The following is a 21,587-nucleotide window of genomic DNA, read 5'->3' on the forward strand; positions in this document are numbered from 1 at the left end:
AGCATGGCCATTTATATTTCATCACATGATTTCACGGGTTTAAGCTGTCCGTAATAAAGAAGTTCTATCTCACGGTTCCCGCAATATAATACGCATCGGCGTTGAGTCTCTTATACATAATTCCCCTCGTAAAAGTTGATAGTCTTGATCAGGAATCTTATATTCACTTTCGTTCGAATAGTTGCATGAACAAAGGGATGCAAATATTCGTGTCAAATCACTTTCTATTTGTCACGTCAGGTAGTCTCCATTATTCGTATTCAGCATCCATCTTCAGGGTCATTTTCGTTTGCAAACTATCCTAGCCGGGTACATGCACATTTATGAGCCATCTATAACCTGCTTTTTACCTTGAAAACAGGTTCCTTGAGTCTGGATCCCCAATACTGAAGATTCAACATATTACGTACTATGTCATCGAGCGTTTGAATAAGGCATTATGCACACGGCAGCCTGCGCACCTGTCCATTTCTTATTTGATCCACTACTATGCGCTGCAGAAATCCGGGGCAATACGACACTACATTTATTCGCCCTTGAAACATAACCATTATATGGTCGGACGAGGCTCAGAGCCGCAAGCCACAAGAAAAAACCAAGACCACCCTGAAAGTTCATAGGTGAAGTCTCAGAAGTTTCCAGCTCAACATGCTCAATATGTCGTTGGACATTAAACCTGTATCGATTTCAAACCCCACACGGATATGCGAATATCCTTCTTCGAGCCAATCCCAATTCGTGCCAACAAATTCATTTTTCCATCACCAATCATACTCATTCCCAAGAGAAAACTTCGTTTGTTGTCCATTTCAAACCCTTTCCATTCAGCTCAAATCAAAACGCCTCTCAGAGTTCTAGAGAATCTGATAGTGGGCTAGCAACTCAAAATTTCATCCGTTTGTCAAGTTTTCTTCTGGTGCAGGGGCCTACATCTTCCTATGGACGGGTAGACATGAGCACAAGTACCTTATTTGGCTTCTACAAAGTGGTTGTTCTATCCCATAGGAACTCTATAGAATAGTTCTCAGGGATATTCAATGCCTCAAGTAACCAAAATATAAATCATACAATCGTGCTGTGTTATTGTCTAAAGTTGAAAGTGTTTCTGAATTTACAGTAGTGAATCATGTAGTCGGACATATATAATTATGAGCTATATATTTGAAGCTCTAATAGTATGTTTTCCGTTATCCAAAGTGCCACATAGAGAATACTCCGGGTACCCAGGGTATTAGAGCTTCTCTGCGAGATGTTAACTCTTCCCTCTAGAGATCAAGATCAAGTAGAAGGCTGTAAAGTCCGGATATACCCCGGATTACCCCGGATCTGCCCAACCCTGTGCCCAACTCTATTTATGAGTCGATGAATGGGCGAAAAAAGCAACAAGCCCATCCATATTATTATGCAGGCTCCCGAGACAATGGAAGTTGCCAACTGTCGAAGCTTGAGAGGATCTAGATGCTGTGGGCGGAAATTGCCATTTATTCACCTACAAATACCAGTCATGGACAGTAATAATTTCATTTTCCCAGAGAGAGAAAATTTCAGGTCGAGTAAAAGCGATGGCCCCGATATTTGCATTAGCTATGGCCATCAGTGCCCTAATTCTTGTCTACTATTTCATCTGCTTTTCTACACACAAAAACATCTACCGAAGATGCACCTGCAAGGAAAACATAATATCGATCCGAAATCTGTCAGAGGCGAGGGAGATTTTGAAAGAATCTTCACTTCACTCTCGAGCTCGACCGAATCAGCGACTTGTGCGCGTTTTCTCCATTTCTAACGCATTTACAACCACCAATCAAGCTTTCTACCAATCATTTCTCAAAGCAGCTACATCTCTTTTGAAGACATCCAATGATTCAGCCTCCACCCTGCCAAAAGAAGTCCTCCCAATTCTCAATGATGAGATCGCCCCCTCCATCTCTGAAGATGGAATTACACCTCTCAGTCCACTAATCCAAGTCTTTTGTTTTCGACTCGTGCTTCTCAAGTTCTTTCCTTCCAAACACATGAGACCCATGCAAATCCCCATCATCCACATAACCCAACTTATCAACTCCCTTTGGATATCATCCAAATGTTCCTGTTTCGTTCACCCATCACAAATCCCAATGCAGAAATCACTACATCACGAACTCGATTCGCTATCTTTATCCACTAGCTCCGAAAATGAAAATCCACTCAACATTCTTCTCCCTGCATACGAAACGCTATGGAGAATTGTTCTTCGTTGTTTCCTCGAAATTTCATTTTGTCACTCGTCTGACGTTGCGGCTGAGTGGAAAGATGTTCTCTCCCAATTTCTGAAAAACATGACTGCCGAACAATTTGGCAAACGGATAGGAAAGTTTTCGGCTCGAGATATCGTCTTCGAAGCTCTGCGCTTGTACCCACCGACCAAGAGGATTTATCGTCAGGATACAGACAATGGTTCAGTCTTCGCGGTCGATGTTGAGTTTATACAAAGGACTGAAGAGATATGGGGAACGGATGGAAATGATTTCAGACCAGAACGATGGTTTGAATTGGAGAGTAAAGGTAACGTGGCATATAAGGAAGCATGGATGCCGTTTGGGAAAGGTAAGTTTCTATGCCCAGCATCGAAGATGGCGCCAATGATGGTTGGAATGTTGGTCGGGTGTTTGATTGATGCTTTTGGTAGTGACCATTGGGTCCTGGAAGGTGAAGGTGTGAAAGATGTGATTTCGAGAGGAATGCCCTTGGATAATGGGAGAGAGGCTTTTGAGTGTTTGTCATTGAGGCGAGTTATTGATGAAAAGTTTGATGTGTAAATGGTATGGGAGATAAAATTTCTGATCTGACAAAAGGCGAAGGCGCTGAGTTGAATAATCCCATTTGTATTCTTAACAAAAAGCCCTTTTCACTTCTCAAGATTTAGCAATATGACTACATACTTCTCTCATCATCTTTTTATTTTTGACTGAACCCTGACTATGTTTGAAACTCAGAGCGAGTAGAGACAGTTGTGGCCGACAAGCCATTTTCCCAACCTATCGATTCTTTATTTATTCTTTCACCTCTGAACTCCAACAGTCTCTACATAATTCTGTAGATGCGATAATTTTCTTCCATCTGGAGTTGCCTAGTTCTCCAAGCTAGAAGTATCATTTCTTTCCTTCACACAAGAAGAGAGGAGAGGGGCTTAGGTACATTCCGACATTCATTCATATTGGTTTCTATAAATATCATCTCATCATAGATTTCTGATCAGATTAGCATCCATATATACATATTTGAAACAGCTGTAAGTTCATTGTTTAGAACACCAAATGATGATGACTACCTCCTCAACCGACTACCTCTGGAATTTATTACATCCTCAAGACATTATCATCAAGATAGGTGAAATACAAATTTGACAAACAGAGTCGTAAAAAGATGCAAATACAAACAAAATCACTTGTCATCCCGCGTAAAAGGGGGATCTTTAGCGTAGACCAAAGTCCATCTAATGCATCTCGTCTAGCGCTACTAGACTTGAGATCGCAGAGCTCTCACTTACGAATGTTTTAAAATCCGGGAACAGAAAATGATACAAATTTTCTCTTTCTCCCCAAAATTTTGAAATAGCTATTAGGACAAAAACTAGTTTCCGAGAAAAGTTGCAGACGTTGTTGACAGGTTATTCGCCCGACCAAGACTAATTACTCAAATGATATCCGGTTTGAGTATTCGATCGATCTTCACAGGCATATATATGGATATCCAATTCTCATTCAATCTGAGCATGACAACTAACAAAGGAATTGACAACATTGCTACAACATAAAAGATAGAGGAAGAGAAGAAACGTGACAATCATGTGATAGCACCCACCCCGTTCGTTAAACGTCATCGAAATGTATCAAAATGCGGGGAGAGATCTTCAGGCCCAGACTCCACATTAGTATTGACATCACCGACTTTAGGCAGGGAAAACCAAGAAGATGGGAATTATTATGGACGATTCATTTTTAATATGGGAATCTGCATGTTTTTATTGCTTCCCGCTTTTTCATTATGGTTTGATGGCGTGAATACATTTGAGATGCTTTCCTTGCTAGTCGTTTCTCTTTTTCTATCTCCATCTCCTTTTAATTCAATCAACCGACAATTTCTCACAACTTCCTTTAATATTACGTCTTCAACTCATATTCTGGGAGAAACAGTCCACAATCATGTCACAAAATGCATTATTACGTATCAGTCGTCCCAAGTACTCTTCAGTAATGACGTCAATGACATTTGCCAATTCATCCCGCCGAAGCGTCTGCAGAATCCCATCCCGGAGCATTTCCTCCATAACGCAATATCAAAACTATATGAAAAGCATCTCCAATCCTCAATTTCAACAATTTACAAATCACTTCTCAACTTCTACAACCAAAATGTCAGATTCCAACAAGAACTTTCTTTTGAGCAATGTGTTCAATGTCAAGGGCAAGGTAATTGCCCTCTTCTTTATATTGAAATGGATATGAGACTCACATAAAGCAGGTGGCCCTCGTGACAGGCGGCGGATCAGGAATTGGTTTGATGGCAACTCAAGCACTGGCTGTAAACGGTGCCAAAGTATATATTGTGGGACGAACGGAAGAAAAGCTTGAAAATGTTGTTAAGCATCACGGCCAAAACATTGAGGGAGAAATTATCCCTATCGTTGCAGACGTTACACGTAAAGACGAAATTGCTCGTGTGGTAAAGGAGATTGAGTCAAAAGAGAAATGCCTTTGCATTTTAATCAACAATGCCGGAATTTCTGGAGCTACTCAGCAAACGGAGGCCAAGACTGCGGAGGAAATGAAGAAGAATCTTTTTGATGATGAGAGTTCGACATTTGATGATTGGTGCAATACCTACCGTACCAATGTTCCTCAATTATTCTTCATGACCACAGCTTTCCTTCCTCTGCTTCAAAAGGCTTCGGACCATCAATACGGATACTCCGGAACTGTGATTAACATCTCCTCGATCTCCGGTATTGTCCAATCTTCACAACATCATTTCGGATACAACGCTAGCAAAGCTGCAGCCATTCACTTGACGAAGATGCTATCTTCGGAGATCGCGGGTAATGGATTGAAGATCAGAGTCAATAGCATTGCACCGGGTGTATTCCCTAGTGAGATGACGACTGGTGGCGAGAGTGGACAAGATCAGAAGAGCCACATCGAGAAGGAGAAGTATGAGAAGGTTCCCGCCAAAAGACCGGGCAAGGACGAAGACATGGCCGGTGCGATATTGTTCGCGGCTACCAATCAGTATCTGAACGGTCAGACCGTGGCTGTCGATGGTGGATATATCTTACATGCCGGTGCTTAATGATCTTATGAAAGGTGGTACGTGTACGATAGAACTATATGATAATGATGGAATGATGGGTATCGGTACTCGGAATGAATCAATGTACCAAGTTAGCTTTTTCAGTACCTTTCATAATTTTCAAGTGAGACAACAATCGCTGCGACAATCTATAAACCTCCAAAGACATTTAGATCAATAACATCGCTGCATTCAAAGTTGTTTGTCGCCACGTGAAACTCAATGGAAAGTTAACATAAGCTAGTGCGTGTTGACTCGATTGATGATCATAGGATAGAGCTAGCCTCACTTGTAGTCCCGACACTACCGACTATGCATCTCCGACCTCGAGCCTGGGCAGATTTTCCTAGATAATCACATCATCAGAAGAGAAATCTATTTATTAGGGGCCGAAGAAGCAAACACCGCATAAACTCAACGACGTAGTGTTACACTATTCCCATTTGGGAACAAGGTTCCGTGAGTATCATTGGATGTTCGAATCTATCACGTGGAAATAGGAAATAGGTCAATAACCTTATCTCGATATGGTTTAGTGCGGTACGTACTTTTTGTGTATATGTGGTAAGAAGTCTATTTAAAGTATATGCTAACACCTGGGCTGCAGACTCTCGACCAATTGCTCTCTTCGTTATTCGCTGCTTTCATATCGCCCGGATATGAATAACGTAAAGTGTCCATGCTGATCTTCACATGCAATTCAAAATGCCTTATACCTGTTGGACTTTGTAGATACTGCCAAAATAATCAAAGGCTTGTATTCAAATCCAGTCAAAGATCTGAACCCAACGCTTGCATCGTTGAGAGATATATAAATCTAGCTTCTCTCAAGCTTACCCCTCATCATTCGAGTTTCATGTGAACCCAAATAAACTTGACTGGAGATAAGCAATTGCCATTTTGATACGGTGTTTCTGATAACTGTTATAAACCTGTTGTTAAATTCAGCTTTGCTTTTGATGTTGTTGCGATAATCTTTCGAGTCTACGTTCCGGATGTCAATCCGTCTACCTAAATAGCTAGAGTAAAGTGTTGGGCCCGCTAAACCCGTTGAGTGTGAACGGTTCGATTCGGTAGATAGATTTAGCGCACATCTCAACATCCTATGAACTGGACGTTGGCCTCGGAAGTACAGTGAAAATCGGACTTGGACACAGAAGAATAAGTTCTTTTAAAGGATTGGTAGTCCGAAGAAGAAAAAGAATGTAGGCTTCTACTCTATCAGCGTTTCAAATGAGATTCGGCAAGGTAATAGGACCCCGTCATGTAAAGGTGCAATTAAATAAGCCATTCATGACCCTAATAACAAGGCAATGATTGCGAAAAGGCAGAGTAGCCTTGTGCAATCGATCTGGTTGGAGAAAGGCGGCGTGGTTTATACTTTGTTTTGTATTTGTGTTCAGAGTTAGAAGCCTTGACTTCATTGAGTTAGAGGCATCAATACCAATATACTTGGTTAGTATGTATGTGATAGATGTCATCTTTGGCGACTAGTGTTTAGTTAGCTTGGACCATTGTGAACAAAGATACGCTCTTCCCCCGGTTCCTGGTCTATCACACTTGAACACTCCCAAACTTCTCTTCGCACTTACCAAGCACAATTCCAAACACCTTTTCATAAAGATGTCGACGTATTACCACGGCGCCCTCAAGGTGGAATGCTTCATCAATCCCCAGTCAGAAGCACGCTGGCATCTTGCAGCCCCTGCTTCTGGAATTCACCTTGCATCCACACGGGATGACTCCCCTTTACCACCGCCGTCCTCTGAATCCTCCTGGCTCACTGTCAATAAAAGAGGCAGAGGGTATCTTATGTGTCTTGCTTCTGGAAAACAAATCAGACTGAAGCGCAGAAACTTTTGTTTCTCAACTCATCAGAGATTATCCTTCAAGTATACTGCTTCTGAAAAATATCTTGAGGGTCGGGAACTTTCTGGGAAATATACATGGAAATACCAGAAAACGACAATGCAATACTTTTTAACGAAAGAAGGCGAGATGCGGGTCTACGCTATGATGGCTTTCGATCCGAATTGTTTCAACGGAGTTTCTGGAAAATTTCGCATGTATGACAAGTGTAATATCGTCACGTCAGGTGAACCCTTTGATAATGCTGAGGGGGAATTGGACACTTTCATATATCTATCGATTCTTGAGATGCTTCTTTATCAAGAGAATAAAACCTTAGGATTCCACGCGGGTGGCAAGACAAGAGAAGACGATGTGATGGATTGTGGATGTGTGTGTCACTGCATTCCCGGAAAATGTACTTGGACCAAGTTCGGGGCGAAAATGAAGGACATATTCAATGTTACAGTTCGGGAAGTGAATGAAGACGAGAAAGACTTGCCCGCTTATTCAGCCTAGATATTATTCTAGAGTTACTGCTTCGGCGCAATTGTTTGTTTTATAGAGGCAGTCGAGGGCAGAGTGTCTTATGGCGCAACGATATGAGAGATGACCATAATGACAATATAGAATGGACATCTGGTATGCCTGTTTAGGGAATTTTTTGATGGCTTTCAGCCGTTCATAACGAAGTTAATCTAATGAGTTTCACCCCAAATGACAGTACTATCGCTGTAAAGACCCATATCATGTGATCTAAGTGCACAAAGCTGTTTAACAGTTACAATATAGTACTCATATACTACGGGATTATCATTGAACCTCGAACACTAGGTAGCCACTCTATAAAATGTTGACATGAAATTTGACTGGAAAGATGAATAAAATAAGGTTGCAATGATTGGGAGGTCTTCCTCTATTCGCGCCGTCTCTGGTCGGAACAACCGATAGATGAGATAATCTTTAGAAGGTGATAATCGTTCATCAATTCTCTTCGATCAAAGCCTCGTTGCTAATGACTAGTTCATTGCACGAGGACACGAAGACAGCGAAAAATCATTGGTCATACTATATAGATGCTTTTTCGTATTCCCAAACAAAGAGAATGTTCGCCCATCCATGATGCAACACTGAGACACTGCGGCGCTACAATCTGAGTCAGGGTCTCCAACATTACAGACTTCTGTCCGACAACCTGAGCCTTTCAACCTCCGAATACAATTGGAATATTCAGATGGCCTAAACTTTCAAACTCATCTTGAATATTAAAGGCCACATCTAGTATGCCACTCCAAAACTACTGATCATCCGGGTCTTATCCATCTGTTATTCTCTCAGTGAAGTGGTCATGTAAAATCGCACAACTTGGTAACCCATTCAAGGTTTTGCATGGAACGAACGATATTGCACTTGCACCGTAAGAATAGAGAGTATGCTAGAAGCAGATAGGAGCAACAAGTAGATGTTGGATTGGAAAGTCTTGAATGATCCTGATGTTTTGAATAATGCTTGATATATTCATTGTATACATTCATCTGATACTTTCAGGCGAGAACGATGATGGCCTTTGACAGCCCTTGTAGCACAGCGGCCGCTAGCGCTATTTTAATTCACGACGCGTCTCCCAAGCAACCTTTACAATTGTCGACCGCTCCATTTGGTCCCAATCACATTTGCCAAAGACATGAATCATTCCCTAGACACGAAGAAAGTCTAAAGCCGTTCCTTCTTGATTATGTCACCACCAGAACCATCAAGTACACGGAAACGCCTTAGATCTCGTATATCAGATGAAGCCGACGAACTATCCCCTCTACCTGCAAAATCGCAAACATCTGCAGCGAAACGTCAGAAGGTAGATGTGCCTACCTCCACGCTTGGCGGTATCTCGGGTCGGTTCAAGAAACTGCTTGGCTTAGGGGTTAAGAAGGAGACTGAAGATAGTCCAGACGAATTGGGCGAGGATATCTACGACTTTAAGGTTACGGATGACGAAGAAGAGAATACCAATCCATCAAGGAAATCAAATACCAAACCGGTAGCGGGAAACACTAAGGCGGCAAAGTCTACAGCGAAGGAAGCGGTGCCGCCTCCAAAACGTGGTCGTGGGCGACCGCCTAAGAATAAAGAATATCTTGAGAAGGCAAAGGCATTGTCACGACAAGCTATTCAAAACGAATCTACGAAGACCAAGCAGAACAAAGACACTGAAGCTAGTAATGAAGATATAGAACCTGCCGAGAAGTCTAAAAAAACATACAATAGTCGATCAACGCGAATCCCCAATTCAAAAGATGTTGTTTCAAAGGCTCGAGGAAAGACCACTGAAGCACCTGAATCTAGCACACCGAAACGTGGCAGGCCGAAGCGGATAATAGATGGTTTGGCAGGTTCAACAGCCGCGACTCCAAAAGGTATCCTAACTCCTAGCAAGTCTAGGAATCCAACAATAAGGAAGAGCGTTGCATTCGACGAATCCGGCAAGGATAATTTAGAAGGGTTTAAAGATATTCCGGTAGGTAGAATCATTTATGAAGCAAAACTGCTTACCATGGGACGACTTTGAGAATGTTGCATCATGTGTACTAACTAGATAACAGTCTGAGGCACGCCTCAAAAATTCACAGGGCAAAACTATACCATTAACGTCACGTTCGATTGATGATTATTATGATGAAGAAGATGATGACGGTCCCGTTTGCGAGATCTGTACGAAACCTGATTCAGTAGCTCCGAACAAGATTTTGTTCTGCGATGGATGCCCCCTCATTGTGCATCAGAAATGTTACAGTGTGCCAAAAATACCCGAAGGTGATTGGTTTTGCAAGAAGTGTCAAAAGGCTAGGGTAGCAGCAGAAGCAGCGAGAGCTGCTGAAAACGATGGTGTGACCGACTCTGATGACGAAATATCATGTGCTGTTTGCCAAGGATTGGATTCAGAGAAACCGAACGAGATTATTCTGTGTGAGAATTGTGATTATGCTGTTCACCAATCTTGCGGAAACATTCCCAAGAAGCCTCGGGGCGAATGGCTTTGTGAGACTTGCGTTTCTGATGTAGATCATGATTTACTCGATAGGGAAATAGATTTGGGTCCAATCTCAAATGAAGTTCCCAGCATTGAGGGGTTTGAAACCCATCTGAAAACAATGCAAAGAGTATTACTGAATCGCCTTACCGGAGAGAAACGTCTGAGAATCCAAGGTCATGAAGATGATATGCATAAGGTACATCAGCTCGTCGAACAAACAGTTTTGGCGGGCGAGGGTAACTCTATGTTGCTTATTGGTGCAAGGGGCTCTGGAAAGACCACCGTAAGATTCATTCCAAAAAAAAAAAATCCCAAAAAAAACGTAAACGTTAAGCTAATTCATGCGCAGCTGGTTGAATCCGTAATTTCGGATCTTGGAAAAGACCATAGACAAAAATTTCATGTCGTTAGACTTAACGGATTTGTCCATACTGACGATCGGCTAGCGTTGCGCGAGATATGGAGGCAATTGGGCAGGGAAATGGAAATTGAAGATGACTCTAACGGCAAGGTAGGGATTTGTGTGGACTAATATCATGCCTGTGTTAACGTTTTATACAGATTAATAATTATGCTGATACCCTGGCCTCTCTTCTGGCTTTACTCTCCCATCCATCGGAGATATCAGAAATCGAGACAGACCATGCTGCTAAATCTGTTGTCTTCGTACTAGACGAATTTGACCTATTCACGACGCATTCTCGACAAACTTTACTTTACAATCTATTCGATATAGCACAGGCCAGGAAAGCGCCTATTGCTGTACTTGGTCTCACCACTCGTGTGGATGTAGTCGAAAGTCTGGAAAAGAGAGTCAAAAGTCGTTTTAGTCACCGATATGTGCATTTATCATTACCTAGAAGTCTTCCAGCATTTTGGGAAGTATGTAAACAGGGCCTCATTGTTGACAGCGATGATTACGATGACGAGGGATTTGACATCTCGACACCTGGACAAAGAGAGTTTCTATCATTTTGGCAGAACATGATCGAGGTAAGATCCTATTTTCTCTCTCACGCTCATATAACTAATACTGCCACCAGAAACTGTACAACAACGACAAAAGTTTCAAGCATCATATGCAATCAAATTTCTACCGGTCTAAATCGGTGCCTGCATTTTTTACCTCTTTGATTCTTCCCATATCAAGTCTTTCAATGCAGAACTTCCCATTGCGTGGCCAATCATTTAATCAGGCTAATATGGCGCTTTCGGCCCCAGACTCTAAACTCCACATTCTTCAGGGTTTATCCGAGTTGGAACTTGCTATGCTGATAGCTGCCGCTCGACTTGACATCATTCTAGACACGGATACTTGCAATTTCGCAATGGCTTACGACGAGTATAGCTCTTTGACATCAAGGCATAAGATACAGACATCGAGCACGGGAGTTGCAGCTTTAGGAGGAAGTGCTAAAGTATGGGGAAGGGATGTCGCTTTGGGGGCATGGGAACGATTAGTAGATTATGATTTGCTTATATCTGCAGCTATTGGTGCGGCACAAGTGGGTGGAATTGCAGGCCGTATGTGGAAAGTAGATATTGCATTGGAGGAAATTCCCGGCAGTGTTGAGGGTTTGACTGGGGTTATGCTCAAGTGGTGTAGAGAAATATGAACTCGGTGTCGATCCATCCATCCATGATGCCATATTTGCAGTGTCGGTATTGGTCGATTCTTGTCGCCATGTGGTGAAATGTGACACGAATCGCCCTGTTTGCGAGGAAAAAACTTTGGTAAGCTGACCGGTCTGCGGGTGCCGACATATTTCTATGGTCATTAGTCTCCATTTAGACATCTGTGAAAGACAACGCCCAGCTTCTCTTCTAGAATTTACATCTCAACCCCAAATGCTCGGGCCAGGAACGGGTGAATCTTAGCAAGAGCGATATTGATATATTGTATCTGTACTTACTTCCATAAGATGGTCCGAAATATGTTACGGACAAGATGATTATTCTCTCAGCCTGCAGATGGCTTCTTAGACGATCATTATCGATTACGCAGAGTCCAGTCGGTGAGTTTTGAATTGATAATCGTACAACGCCAAACACTTTACCTACAATTTAGAAAGATGCATATTCTCTGCATGACCACAATTGAATCGGATTGTGGCTTAATATAAAACTTGTTTCCATTTCCTCCAATGAAGCATCTGCGGCCAGTTAGCCTCATTTCGATAGGTTTGAAGCGGGGAAACAAGGCAGCATACATCTGCTCTGGGTGTTCAATTCCCTTTTCAACTCGACCTTTACTATTCGAAGATCTCGTTCAATTCCTTCATTTCACCTGAACCATTAATTTCCTCCTGGAAAAGACACAGCAAGAATGGGACACGTTGCAGCGATGGATTTACTGGGCCTAGACAACATCTTGTCTTTTGCTAAACGGCTTTCTTTCATTTTCCATAGATATCGACTGCTCTCTACGGAGAATGAATACATCATACCTAGTGTTGTTGAGGAACATGTTAGCCTTCTCAGTTCTATCATTGGTACGCTCAATGAAGTGCTTGGCCTTTTGAAACGAGAAGACGCAGGTAAAACCCAGAATCAAGTCTTTAGCGACGATGGCCTTCAATTTGTGAATTTGCTTGTGGGAGAGTGTGCTAAGGTCTTGGATAAGATTGCTCCTACGGTTAGAAAAGCTGCTCAGAAGGAGGAACGAAAGAAGAAGCGAAAAATTGCGAAACCACCCAAAGCGGAGATCATTGCGCCTGTGGTGCCAACGCAACTAAAGCTCGACGAGGAAAAGTTCCTAAAAGACCTTGAGACTGCAGTGTGGTATCGTGTAGAGAACGATATATATACCTACCTAGAGCAATTCAAAAAGATCCAGTTACATCTTCTTTTGGTATACCAAGTTGTTACCGTTGGCTCGCTTCTAGGAGATCTGTGAGTTCAAGATATTCTATTGAGAAGAAACTGCTTACCAAATACAGATCTTCTGGAAAAGTCGATATCGAAAAGATCGTCCTCTATCACGAACGCATCAACCGCACTTTCGATCTAGTTTGTAGCTATTTACCAAGTCGGCGTCGCTACTTTCGTTCCAGAAGTAGCTCTGCATACACGCTGAGTGGATCGAATAGCGATAGTGAAGTTGGCTCGGCTATCTCTAGGAGAAGACGAAGCCCACGCCCGAACTTTTCCACATACTCCCTTCCGCCTCCTTCACCTTTTCCTCCATTTCGGCCTGTAGAAATATGGGTTCCTCAGCCTGCGCCCAGGGTCATGAATAATGCCTCGCCCCCTCCACCTTCTGTAATGGCGTCTATGCCAACAGCGCCGATTCCAAATTCTACGTCTTCTCCCAGAGTCATTGGCCTGACTACTCCAAATGTGAGTAAATTCCCCGAAACAAATCTGATTTTCTAGACACTTCCCCTATCTCTTCACATAACACTCAACCCTTTCTTTAAAGCCCACAGCATGTGAGTCTTTAAGAGTCACCTTGCATGTGTACTGATATTTTGATCAAGACCAAACCTCCCTCATACGAGAGCCACAGAGGCCCCGTTACGCTGCCATTGAAGCAGGTGCCATCAACAAATTCACCAACCTCTGAACAAATAATATCGGACAAGAGAGGTCAGAATAGCAAGGAATATTCAGTAACTGAGACAGAGAAGGAGCAAGTATTAAAGAAACACGCGGAGTAAGTTCTACGAAGAATTGATGACTGCAATTTCCTAGTACTGATGATGACAGGCCCCGAGCATCAGAAGGCCAACTCTTCAATTCTCCCCACAGCCGCCTTAGCTTCAAGATCAAAAGTCTCTTTCGAAGCAAAGACTCTCTCGCTGCTGAGATGAAGAAAGTCTTGGAAAGTACTTCAAGCGTACTTGCCGCTTTTCTAATCCAAGGTTCTGACATTAGACCAATCCCTCACTCGGCCTTTCACAGTTTGGAAACCACACACATGCGTACGATTCTGAGCCAATTGAATGACAACAGCTGGCTTGAGACTTTCAGTAAGCTGACAAGATTTGAACACAATACACTTGATATCGCTCTGTGTCCTTACTGGAAGACAGAATTGCGTCGAGAGGTAGTGGTACTTAAGGTTTTACAGGAGAATAAAATCAATGCATGGATGAGTCTCATTGCAGAGAAGTCTGACACTCCCCTTCTACCGCAGCATTCAAACGGCCGAGTCATATTAGCCATTGTTCGAGAGCACTTGGATGACGGCAAAAGAATGAGTCCCATACCTCGTGGAACTGTGGGAACATTTGTACAGCGCTTTCCTTCTCCTCCTACACCTCCAGAATTTCTTCAATCAGGTCCGCCACCCCCTATAGTTCTATCAGGCCCCCCTCCCCCTCCTCCCAGAAGTATGATTTATCCGTATCCGTCTCCTCCTATGCAATTGGCCATAAATTCTCCTCCAATGACAGCAGATTCGAATAATATCACTGGGTCTCGGTGTATTGTCCCAGATTCGTTAGGCGCCCCCGCACGTAAGTATTAGGCATTGTATTTCAATCATGATAAATTGTTGACTTTTGCAATTAATATAGGTGGAATGTGCCATGCTACTCAGGAGCATTGTTTGCCCCCTTTTAATCAAGCCAGGGGCCTTAATGGCCCTCTACCGCCACACCCGCCTCCGGCCCCTAAACCACATTCCAACTCAAGCGAGCTTCACCTCTGCAGCGATGCTGAAGCATTAATCGCTCTCACAACATACGCAGAGTATACAATTCGACAAGCCGAGCCTATCGAGCCCAGCCAGCCTCGCACATGGTTTAAGATAATCATAACCCACGAATATAACACACTTCCCGATATAGTCGCTCGCGTAGATTCATTTAACAAACGCGGAGGCTCTGTTATCAACTCTCAAGTCCGTCTCACGGATCAACACGCTATTCACATGAACAAAATCTTGGAAGATCTTCAAATGAAAGAACGAGATCACAGGTTTGAATGGTGCTGGGTCGAACTAAGTCTTCACAATAGTATGGGGGAAGTGGATCTTGTTGCTCGTGGTCATGCGCCCCAAACTGCAACGATGATGCATTTGATCGCTCGAAGATCTCTGAAGAGAGAGTATAAACCTTATGCGGTTTATAGTCTGCTTGTACGAGGTCCACGCCCCGGCTTCAACAATGGTCTTCCTCCACGACCAGGTCCACCGGTCGAAATGCCACTACCAATGCCTGGACCTCCACCACCGCCTCCGCTACCACAGCCTGTGGCAGCAGCTCCAGTCTACATTGATCGCTTCAGACCACGACCAAGAGGCAATGGGAGAAATAGAGGTATGGGTATGAGTGATCCCGATGATTCAGGTAGCTCGGGGAGCGATAGTGATACTACTTATGATAGTAGAGTCGGAAGAGTGAGAAGAACAGGCCGCAATAATAGACATATGGGCCGACGTTATTCTGACAGTGAAATCTCAGATGATAGTGATGATGAAGAAGATTTCATTAAGATTCCAATCGTTTTGAAGAGGGGAGATGATGTGGTTAAGAAGCTTTTGGATCTTTGGACGCCGAATACGGGGAATGTTGAAAAGTCAACGGGCAAAGCGAGTGAGAGATCCTAGTCTAAGGAAGAAATTAGGAGGAGATGGTGTTTATTGCTTTTAATCAAGGTGGGATAAGGTATGCTGCTTTCTAATAATAATTATGTCTTTACGGCCTGATCAGTCCAATAGCTCTTATGATATTCAACATACATACATGTGTACTCGTAAATAAGAGCAGAAACTTAGTGATGCATCCAAGCAATCAAAATGGTACAGATATTCGTGAAGAGTCAGACAAAAGACGAGCATCCATGATGATTCTGTAATGCTCTTGAGATACCCATAAACTTCGCAAAAATAACGATAAATCTTTAATTTTTGTTGATTTTGGATCTTCAATGGACTACGGATTTTCTCCACCCCTAGTTAAAGTTTTCGATCAAGGCCCATATATTGTTATTACGATGGAGTAATTTTAGAAGAGGTTGTTTTCTAATTGGTCTTCCTATCTAAACGGTACTTTGCGCACTAGAACTAGCAGTTCTATCTGCTTTATTTCCACTCCTCGCCTTCTTGAAGCAAGAGAATTCGCTCTTACTCGCTTCCCTTAATCTCTTCAAATCTACTCTCATCCCAGGCAGTATTTTTTGTAACCGGGCTCTCGCTTCGCCATCTGTTCCTTTATCTAACTCTTGATAGATCTGGCTTGAGGTCTCTGTTGCTCGCTCTGTTGTATATTGATTCATAGTCTGTGCGACAAATTCGATATCAAGAGTAGCTTGCATAAGAGAATTGAGGGGAAATCGCTGACGTTGTTTGAAGGCCTCTAAGAATTCCAGGGATACTTGCTCTAAGAGATAAGAGAGAACTTGACCAGTGAGGGAAGAGGCAGTTGTAGATACTTGTGTATGGACGATAACGAGACACAGTAAAGCTTCGTATACGTAAGGCCGAACTTCTTTTGGTTGTTCGGTTGGTGCCCAATCCGGTGCCAAAACTCCGCGACGCACAATATCGCGGAGAGTCTCAACAGTCGGTTTAGTATACGATTGGAAAAGACGAGCGTCAATTTGCCCTAGGACATCTCTTATCGTCTTGGCTTCCTCTGTAAGTTTGACCGAGAAAGCATTCTCGAACTGCGTTGTAAGATTTGGAACGACATCAACACGAAGTGCTTGCAGATTGCTTAAAGTTAAAAGCATCCGAACGTTCTACAAAAGTTAATTCAGTTTTCAAGAATAAATATAGATAATTTGACTTACGCGATCGCTAGCATCGACAGTTCCAGCACCCATGCTTGTAGCAACAACCATCGCCACAGGAGTCGCCAAACCATCGGTATCGGCGGTCCAGTCATCTTCCGCTTTTTTGACGGATCTTTCTGCATTCTCGACCATTCCACTCAATGCTTTGTAGAGGGTTGTCACAAACTGACTGCGAACCATTTGCAGGAGTTTGGCTGGCGGGGGTAGAACGATCTCAGCAGAGCCTTGCTTGATTGATGCGTCAGAAATATAAAGGATTTTTTGCATTCCTGACAAAATCGCGCTTTCGAAAGCACTGAAATTGGCTGGCATTCTTGTGAGGTCTCTTTTATCTGGAGAACGCCTCCAATCTTCCAAAACCTTGATATTTTCAGCATCCTTATTCCATGCTGCGAGAATTGCAGTCACGCATCTTTCACGAGCTCCTCCAACAAGGGCTTTTAATCTTTCCAGGGCTGAACCATCTCCACTAATGACAGGTGAAACTTCTGACATTTCACTTGCACCAGAACCTACAAGCGCAAGGAATTTGGCCAAATAATGGACTCCACTGGCTGAATTTGACCATGGTGGCCAGAAGGCAAATTTTTCCCATGCTTCACCTCGTCTAGGTGATGGAGGTGGTAGATTGTTTGGATCGAACGTGAATCGAGAACCTCGAAGAGCAGACGGGGTCAACGAATCAGCCGTTCTTGGTGTGCGTGGGGTAGGCGGCAGAGGTGAAAACAGTGCTGAGATATCCTCAATTGGAGGATCAACAAACAACTCGTATATACTTTCCCGAAGCATATCTACTAACTCAACTGTTCCTTGTTGCAGCTCAATAATGTTATCATTAGAAAGTCGATGATGCTCTCGAGACTTCCCATTAATACCCACTGGTAAAGCTTTTTGTGCTCTGCCATCAATGAAACTCTGAACAGTTTGCCAGAACTCTGTCACTTCGCCAAGAATTCCTTGTGCAGAGAACATGCCATGGAGAAACGAGTTCAGTTTTTCCCATAGCTCAATGATATCTGGAGAATCGACTGAAATTTGTTTGTTGTCTACCATTTGACGTCCAAGCGACCGTAAGTGAGTAGCAATAATTTGAGGTGCAGGCTTTTCAGCACTAGCTAGTCGTCGCCGTAAAATTTCAATCTCGACCTTGGAACGATCGGAAGTTGTCTGTATTTTGACTTTAAGGTGATCGAAACGACTCAGTAACCAAACCCAGATGGGGTTGTCTGTTACTCCTAATTCGAGTAATATTCCAATAAGTTCCATGTGCTGATCCTGCTGGGCGCCGAAAATCCCATCTGCTCTAGCTGAACCTTGTGCCAATGATAACTTCTTCCATACGTCGCGTTTAAAATCCTCGATCTGATGTTCGACATCATGCCATACGCGTGCAGCTAGAAGAATTTGGTGTATCTGGGGATCAGTCGGTGGTGTAGTTCCTAGCGTTTCGGTGAGTTTCTTTGCGTCATCCGCAAACCGTCTTGCTTTTGTATATTCTTCGACAATACTTTCATAGTCTTTGCGCTTGATACTATCGGTAATAGCAGCATTAACCTCGTAATATTCTTTGTACCGGTCAACGGTTCCAGCCATTACTTTCAGGCTATCTTCCTTCTCTCTTCCCCCTAATGCCGGTCCCCACACCTCTTCTGCCTTTGCGGACACGTCTAAAAGGGGAGTCTTGATTCCAAGGACACCATATTCGCTTTCTTTCATCAATGCGTTCTTTTTTCTCACATCCACAGGTGCCGGAGTCGTCATTCCGATCTGATTACCACTACTGGCTCGAAAACTGCTTCTGCTGGCATGACGGGAATGAGGTCTAGGTCGAGAAGCTGTGGGTGGTTCTGCCCCTCGATATTTCATCTCAGTATATACATTGTCAATTGTGGCCTTGGCACGCACGAAGCGTTCGAAGTTCGATTCGACGAGGACCTTGAGGGATGCGGACTTTTGGTCAATTGATCTAGAGAGTAGATCTAAGCCGCGTAACAGATCTTGCGTAGAGGCAGTAGAATGGACTTGGGAGAGGAATAAGGCGGGCGAGAATGTTGTAGACGACAAGAGAAACCTGTTACCTAGTACTGTCAGTGAAAGTATAAGAGGAATGAAGGATAGACAAACGCAAAGCTATGTCGTCTTGTACTGGTAGACCCTGTTGCCGAAGAACTCTCACAACACTATCGGTGCTACCAAGAGGATCTTGCTCGTCTCTTTGAACCAAATTCTCTACCCCATCCCCCGACTTTTGTGCATTAGGAATGAGACTCTTGCGATCACTAGCTCTTTCCAGGGCGAAGTATTTGGACTTTCTGCGTGCGACAGCTGCAGCCATTGCACCATTCTGGTTGGACTTGGGAGCTTCATCCTCCTCATCTGAAACGTCACTTGTATCTTTATCCGCCGGCCACTCTATAGGATATGGAGATGAAAGCTGGTAGTGGTCCAGAATGGTCCGCTCCATGTCCGTCATATTGAATCGTGTTTAATTCGAGGCTGTCGCAACTGATATTTAGAGGTATTAATTCATAAATTAAATTCCAACGCTACATATTCCACTTTGAGATTCCAAATCTGAATTGGATTGAACCCGAATTTATGAAATATATTATAGTTTGTCGAGGTTCTACTTCACAGCCGTTTGATTCAATGTATGAGCGTGTATCATTCATTCATTAGTTTGAGCATCAATACTCATTAGGTACAGAATCGCAAGTCGGGAATTGCCGATAATGATTCCGGGCCAAAACGGCTGAAAGTGGGAACCGCGGAATCCAAAGTAGCAACCCATTACTTGAGGAAAAAAGCAACTTTCCGCAAGTTAGCCGCGACCTCAAATCTTCTTTCTCTAAACTCAGTTGGCTCTATTTACTCTCTTTCCCCCTCCTCTTCCAATACATTCTTGCATATTTTGGCGAGAATTCCTTTGGCAGACAGTATGTTAGCAATTAGATCTTTTGGCGCTCCTGCGCGAAGACAGTGCATCCAAGTATCTTCACGTGCTTGGAAACCAGCCGCTGTCCAGGTAAGAATATGTTTGGTTCTAGCTCCTATGCAGCTATTGCATATTCGAAATTCGAGCACATGCTTACTGTTTATGATTGTAGGCCCGCCGCACATATGCTACCGAGAAATCCAAGATTGCCCAATTCCACGGTCAAAAGGGTTCAGATGTAAGGCATTCCCCAACCAGAAGAGAACGGTTCCAATACTGCCCACCTTGTAACGGAACGGAAGAGAGAGACACGATTGCATACTATGGAAATTTCTTGGAATACGGACACTGACATTTTACAAGGGACTTTACACAGTCAGTTTGATTGAGGGTGATGGTATCGGTCCAGAGATTTCCCAATCCGTGAAGGATATCTTCACAGCCGCCAAGGTAAGGAGAAAATTTGAAGGATCTCGAGTCAATTCTGACACGGAATAAAGGCACCGATCAAGTGGGAACCAGTTGACGTTACCCCGCAACTCCGGGACGGAAAGACCACTATCCCCGCAGAGACTATCGAGAGTATCAACAGAAACAAGGTCGCTTTGAAGGGTCCTCTAGCAGTATGTTTATCCCAGCTATTAGTCTTTCGCCTGCCCTGGATACTAATCTACATTAGACCCCTATCGGCAAAGGACATGTATCTTTGAACCTTACCCTCCGCCGAACATTCAACCTTTTCGCCAACGTTCGACCATGTCGCTCAATCGCAGGATACAAGACACCATACGATAACGTTGATACCGTTCTTATCCGTGAGAACACTGAGGGAGAATACTCCGGTATTGAGCACGTTGTGGTAGACGGAGTCGTACAAAGCATCAAGCTTATTACAAGGGAAGCCAGTGAGCGTGTTCTACGATTCGCATTCCAATACGCCGAAGATATCAACAAGTTGAAGGTTCGAGCTGTTCACAAGGCCACAATCATGAAGATGAGTGATGGTCTTTTCTTGAGCACCGCAAACAGAGTTTCCAAGGACTTCCCAGCCGTCGAGTTTGATTCTGAATTACTTGACAATACTTGCCTGAAGATTGTTACCGACCCAACTCCATACAACGACAAAGTTTTGGTTATGCCTAACCTTTACGGAGACATTCTCTCAGATATGTGCGCTGGTCTTATTGGTGGTCTTGGTCTTACTCCTTCCGGAAACATTGGAGATGAATGCTCTATCTTCGAGGCTGTTCACGGATCTGCACCGGATATTGCCGGCAAGGCTCTTGCCAACCCTACCGCTCTTCTCCTCAGTTCCATCATGATGTTAAGACACATGGGTTTGAACGACCACGCAAAGAGAATAGAGACTGCCATTTTCGACGTTTTGGCAGAAGGAAAGACCTTGACTGGTGATTTGGGTGGAAGTTCCAAGACTCATGAGTATGCTGGAGCGATTATCAGCCGTTTGTAGATACATTAGATACCCGGTTTAGGGAAGTATAGACTGTACCATCAAGTGCATAAAATTCCCGAACTGTTCATAAAATACTAAATCTCACAAGATTTCTCGGGGAATGTTTGATTTTAGCCGGTGATTGTCTATGAATTACTGCGACATCTATCAATTAGGTGCCTATTAATATAGAATGCTTTCTGCAATATCTGAGTGCCCTCAATTTAAAACCCCATTTCTCCAGTTTCTGT

The 21,587-nt window shown here is 43.4% G+C and overlaps 7 protein-coding genes across 8 annotated transcripts; 6 read left to right on the forward strand and 1 right to left on the reverse strand.

The window, feature by feature from the left end:
• Positions 1–1,414: 1,414 nt before the first annotated feature.
• On the forward strand, positions 1,415–2,918 carry BCIN_07g04220 (hypothetical protein). Its single transcript, XM_024694055.1, has one exon. The coding sequence runs from the start codon at positions 1,563–1,565 to the stop codon at positions 2,796–2,798; it is 1,236 nt and encodes a 411-aa protein (XP_024549844.1). The 5' UTR covers positions 1,415–1,562; the 3' UTR covers positions 2,799–2,918.
• A 1,000-nt stretch (positions 2,919–3,918) lies between these two features.
• BCIN_07g04230 (hypothetical protein) lies at positions 3,919–5,519 on the forward strand. Of its 2 annotated transcripts, none has more exons than XM_001554103.2 (2): positions 3,919–4,451; positions 4,504–5,519. In XM_001554103.2, exons 1-2 carry the CDS (start codon positions 4,395–4,397, stop codon positions 5,326–5,328), a joined length of 882 nt encoding a protein of 293 aa, XP_001554153.1. In that variant the 5' UTR covers positions 3,919–4,394; the 3' UTR covers positions 5,329–5,519. Both variants share the same exon structure in this region, with proteins under 2 accessions (XP_001554153.1, XP_024549845.1).
• Positions 5,520–6,797: 1,278 nt separating this feature from the next.
• BCIN_07g04240 (hypothetical protein) lies at positions 6,798–7,921 on the forward strand. The gene has a single exon (XM_001554102.2). It carries the CDS (start codon positions 6,952–6,954, stop codon positions 7,693–7,695), a length of 744 nt encoding a protein of 247 aa, XP_001554152.1. The 5' UTR covers positions 6,798–6,951; the 3' UTR covers positions 7,696–7,921.
• An 869-nt stretch (positions 7,922–8,790) lies between these two features.
• Positions 8,791–11,931, forward strand: Bcorc4. The gene is made up of 5 exons (XM_024694057.1): positions 8,791–9,691; positions 9,777–10,490; positions 10,557–10,718; positions 10,769–11,200; positions 11,251–11,931. The coding sequence occupies exons 1-5, from the start codon at positions 8,912–8,914 to the stop codon at positions 11,821–11,823; spliced, it is 2,661 nt and encodes an 886-aa protein (XP_024549846.1). The 5' UTR covers positions 8,791–8,911; the 3' UTR covers positions 11,824–11,931.
• A 343-nt stretch (positions 11,932–12,274) lies between these two features.
• Positions 12,275–16,026, forward strand: BCIN_07g04260 (hypothetical protein). Its single transcript, XM_024694058.1, has 5 exons — positions 12,275–13,099; positions 13,147–13,546; positions 13,687–13,862; positions 13,916–14,667; positions 14,728–16,026. Exons 1-5 carry the CDS (start codon positions 12,534–12,536, stop codon positions 15,759–15,761), a joined length of 2,928 nt encoding a protein of 975 aa, XP_024549847.1. The 5' UTR covers positions 12,275–12,533; the 3' UTR covers positions 15,762–16,026.
• Positions 16,027–16,071: 45 nt separating this feature from the next.
• On the reverse strand, positions 16,072–19,637 carry Bcsec5. The gene is made up of 3 exons (XM_001554099.2): positions 19,073–19,637; positions 16,946–19,026; positions 16,072–16,894 (listed from the first exon to the last, which is right to left on the reverse strand). Exons 1-3 carry the CDS (start codon positions 19,419–19,421, stop codon positions 16,193–16,195), a joined length of 3,132 nt encoding a protein of 1,043 aa, XP_001554149.1. The 5' UTR covers positions 19,422–19,637; the 3' UTR covers positions 16,072–16,192.
• An 80-nt stretch (positions 19,638–19,717) lies between these two features.
• Bcidh2 lies at positions 19,718–21,579 on the forward strand. Its single transcript, XM_001554098.2, has 5 exons — positions 19,718–19,973; positions 20,056–20,121; positions 20,247–20,333; positions 20,384–20,506; positions 20,563–21,579. The coding sequence occupies exons 1-5, from the start codon at positions 19,887–19,889 to the stop codon at positions 21,352–21,354; spliced, it is 1,155 nt and encodes a 384-aa protein (XP_001554148.1). The 5' UTR covers positions 19,718–19,886; the 3' UTR covers positions 21,355–21,579.
• Positions 21,580–21,587: the final 8 nt, after the last annotated feature.

The sequence above is a fragment of the Botrytis cinerea genome, chromosome 7 (genome assembly GCF_000143535.2).
Source record: "Botrytis cinerea B05.10 chromosome 7, complete sequence".
Taxonomy (NCBI): Eukaryota; Fungi; Ascomycota; class Leotiomycetes; order Helotiales; family Sclerotiniaceae; genus Botrytis; species Botrytis cinerea.

Coding starts and splice junctions, on each gene's coding strand:
- BCIN_07g04230 (XM_024694056.1), top strand. CDS start 4,185: ATGTCACAAAATGCATTATTACGTATCAGTCGTCCCAAGTACTCTTCA. Junction 4,452..4,503: donor TGTTCAATGTCAAGGGCAAG/GTAATTGCCCTC, acceptor CACATAAAGCAG/GTGGCCCTCGTGACAGGCGG.
- Bcsec5 (XM_001554099.2), bottom strand. CDS start 19,421: ATGACGGACATGGAGCGGACCATTCTGGACCACTACCAGCTTTCATCT. Junction 19,027..19,072: donor ACAAGACGACATAGCTTTGC/GTTTGTCTATCC, acceptor TGACAGTACTAG/GTAACAGGTTTCTCTTGTCG. Junction 16,895..16,945: donor CTGTCGATGCTAGCGATCGC/GTAAGTCAAATT, acceptor TAACTTTTGTAG/AACGTTCGGATGCTTTTAAC.
- Bcidh2 (XM_001554098.2), top strand. CDS start 19,887: ATGTTAGCAATTAGATCTTTTGGCGCTCCTGCGCGAAGACAGTGCATC. Junction 20,122..20,246: donor ACGGTCAAAAGGGTTCAGAT/GTAAGGCATTCC, acceptor ACATTTTACAAG/GGACTTTACACAGTCAGTTT. Junction 20,507..20,562: donor CTTTGAAGGGTCCTCTAGCA/GTATGTTTATCC, acceptor AATCTACATTAG/ACCCCTATCGGCAAAGGACA.
- Bcorc4 (XM_024694057.1), top strand. CDS start 8,912: ATGTCACCACCAGAACCATCAAGTACACGGAAACGCCTTAGATCTCGT. Junction 10,491..10,556: donor GGGGCTCTGGAAAGACCACC/GTAAGATTCATT, acceptor ATTCATGCGCAG/CTGGTTGAATCCGTAATTTC. Junction 11,201..11,250: donor TTTGGCAGAACATGATCGAG/GTAAGATCCTAT, acceptor TACTGCCACCAG/AAACTGTACAACAACGACAA.
- BCIN_07g04260 (XM_024694058.1), top strand. CDS start 12,534: ATGGGACACGTTGCAGCGATGGATTTACTGGGCCTAGACAACATCTTG. Junction 13,100..13,146: donor GGCTCGCTTCTAGGAGATCT/GTGAGTTCAAGA, acceptor TACCAAATACAG/ATCTTCTGGAAAAGTCGATA. Junction 13,863..13,915: donor GTATTAAAGAAACACGCGGA/GTAAGTTCTACG, acceptor TGATGATGACAG/GCCCCGAGCATCAGAAGGCC.
- BCIN_07g04240 (XM_001554102.2), top strand. CDS start 6,952: ATGTCGACGTATTACCACGGCGCCCTCAAGGTGGAATGCTTCATCAAT.
- BCIN_07g04220 (XM_024694055.1), top strand. CDS start 1,563: ATGGCCCCGATATTTGCATTAGCTATGGCCATCAGTGCCCTAATTCTT.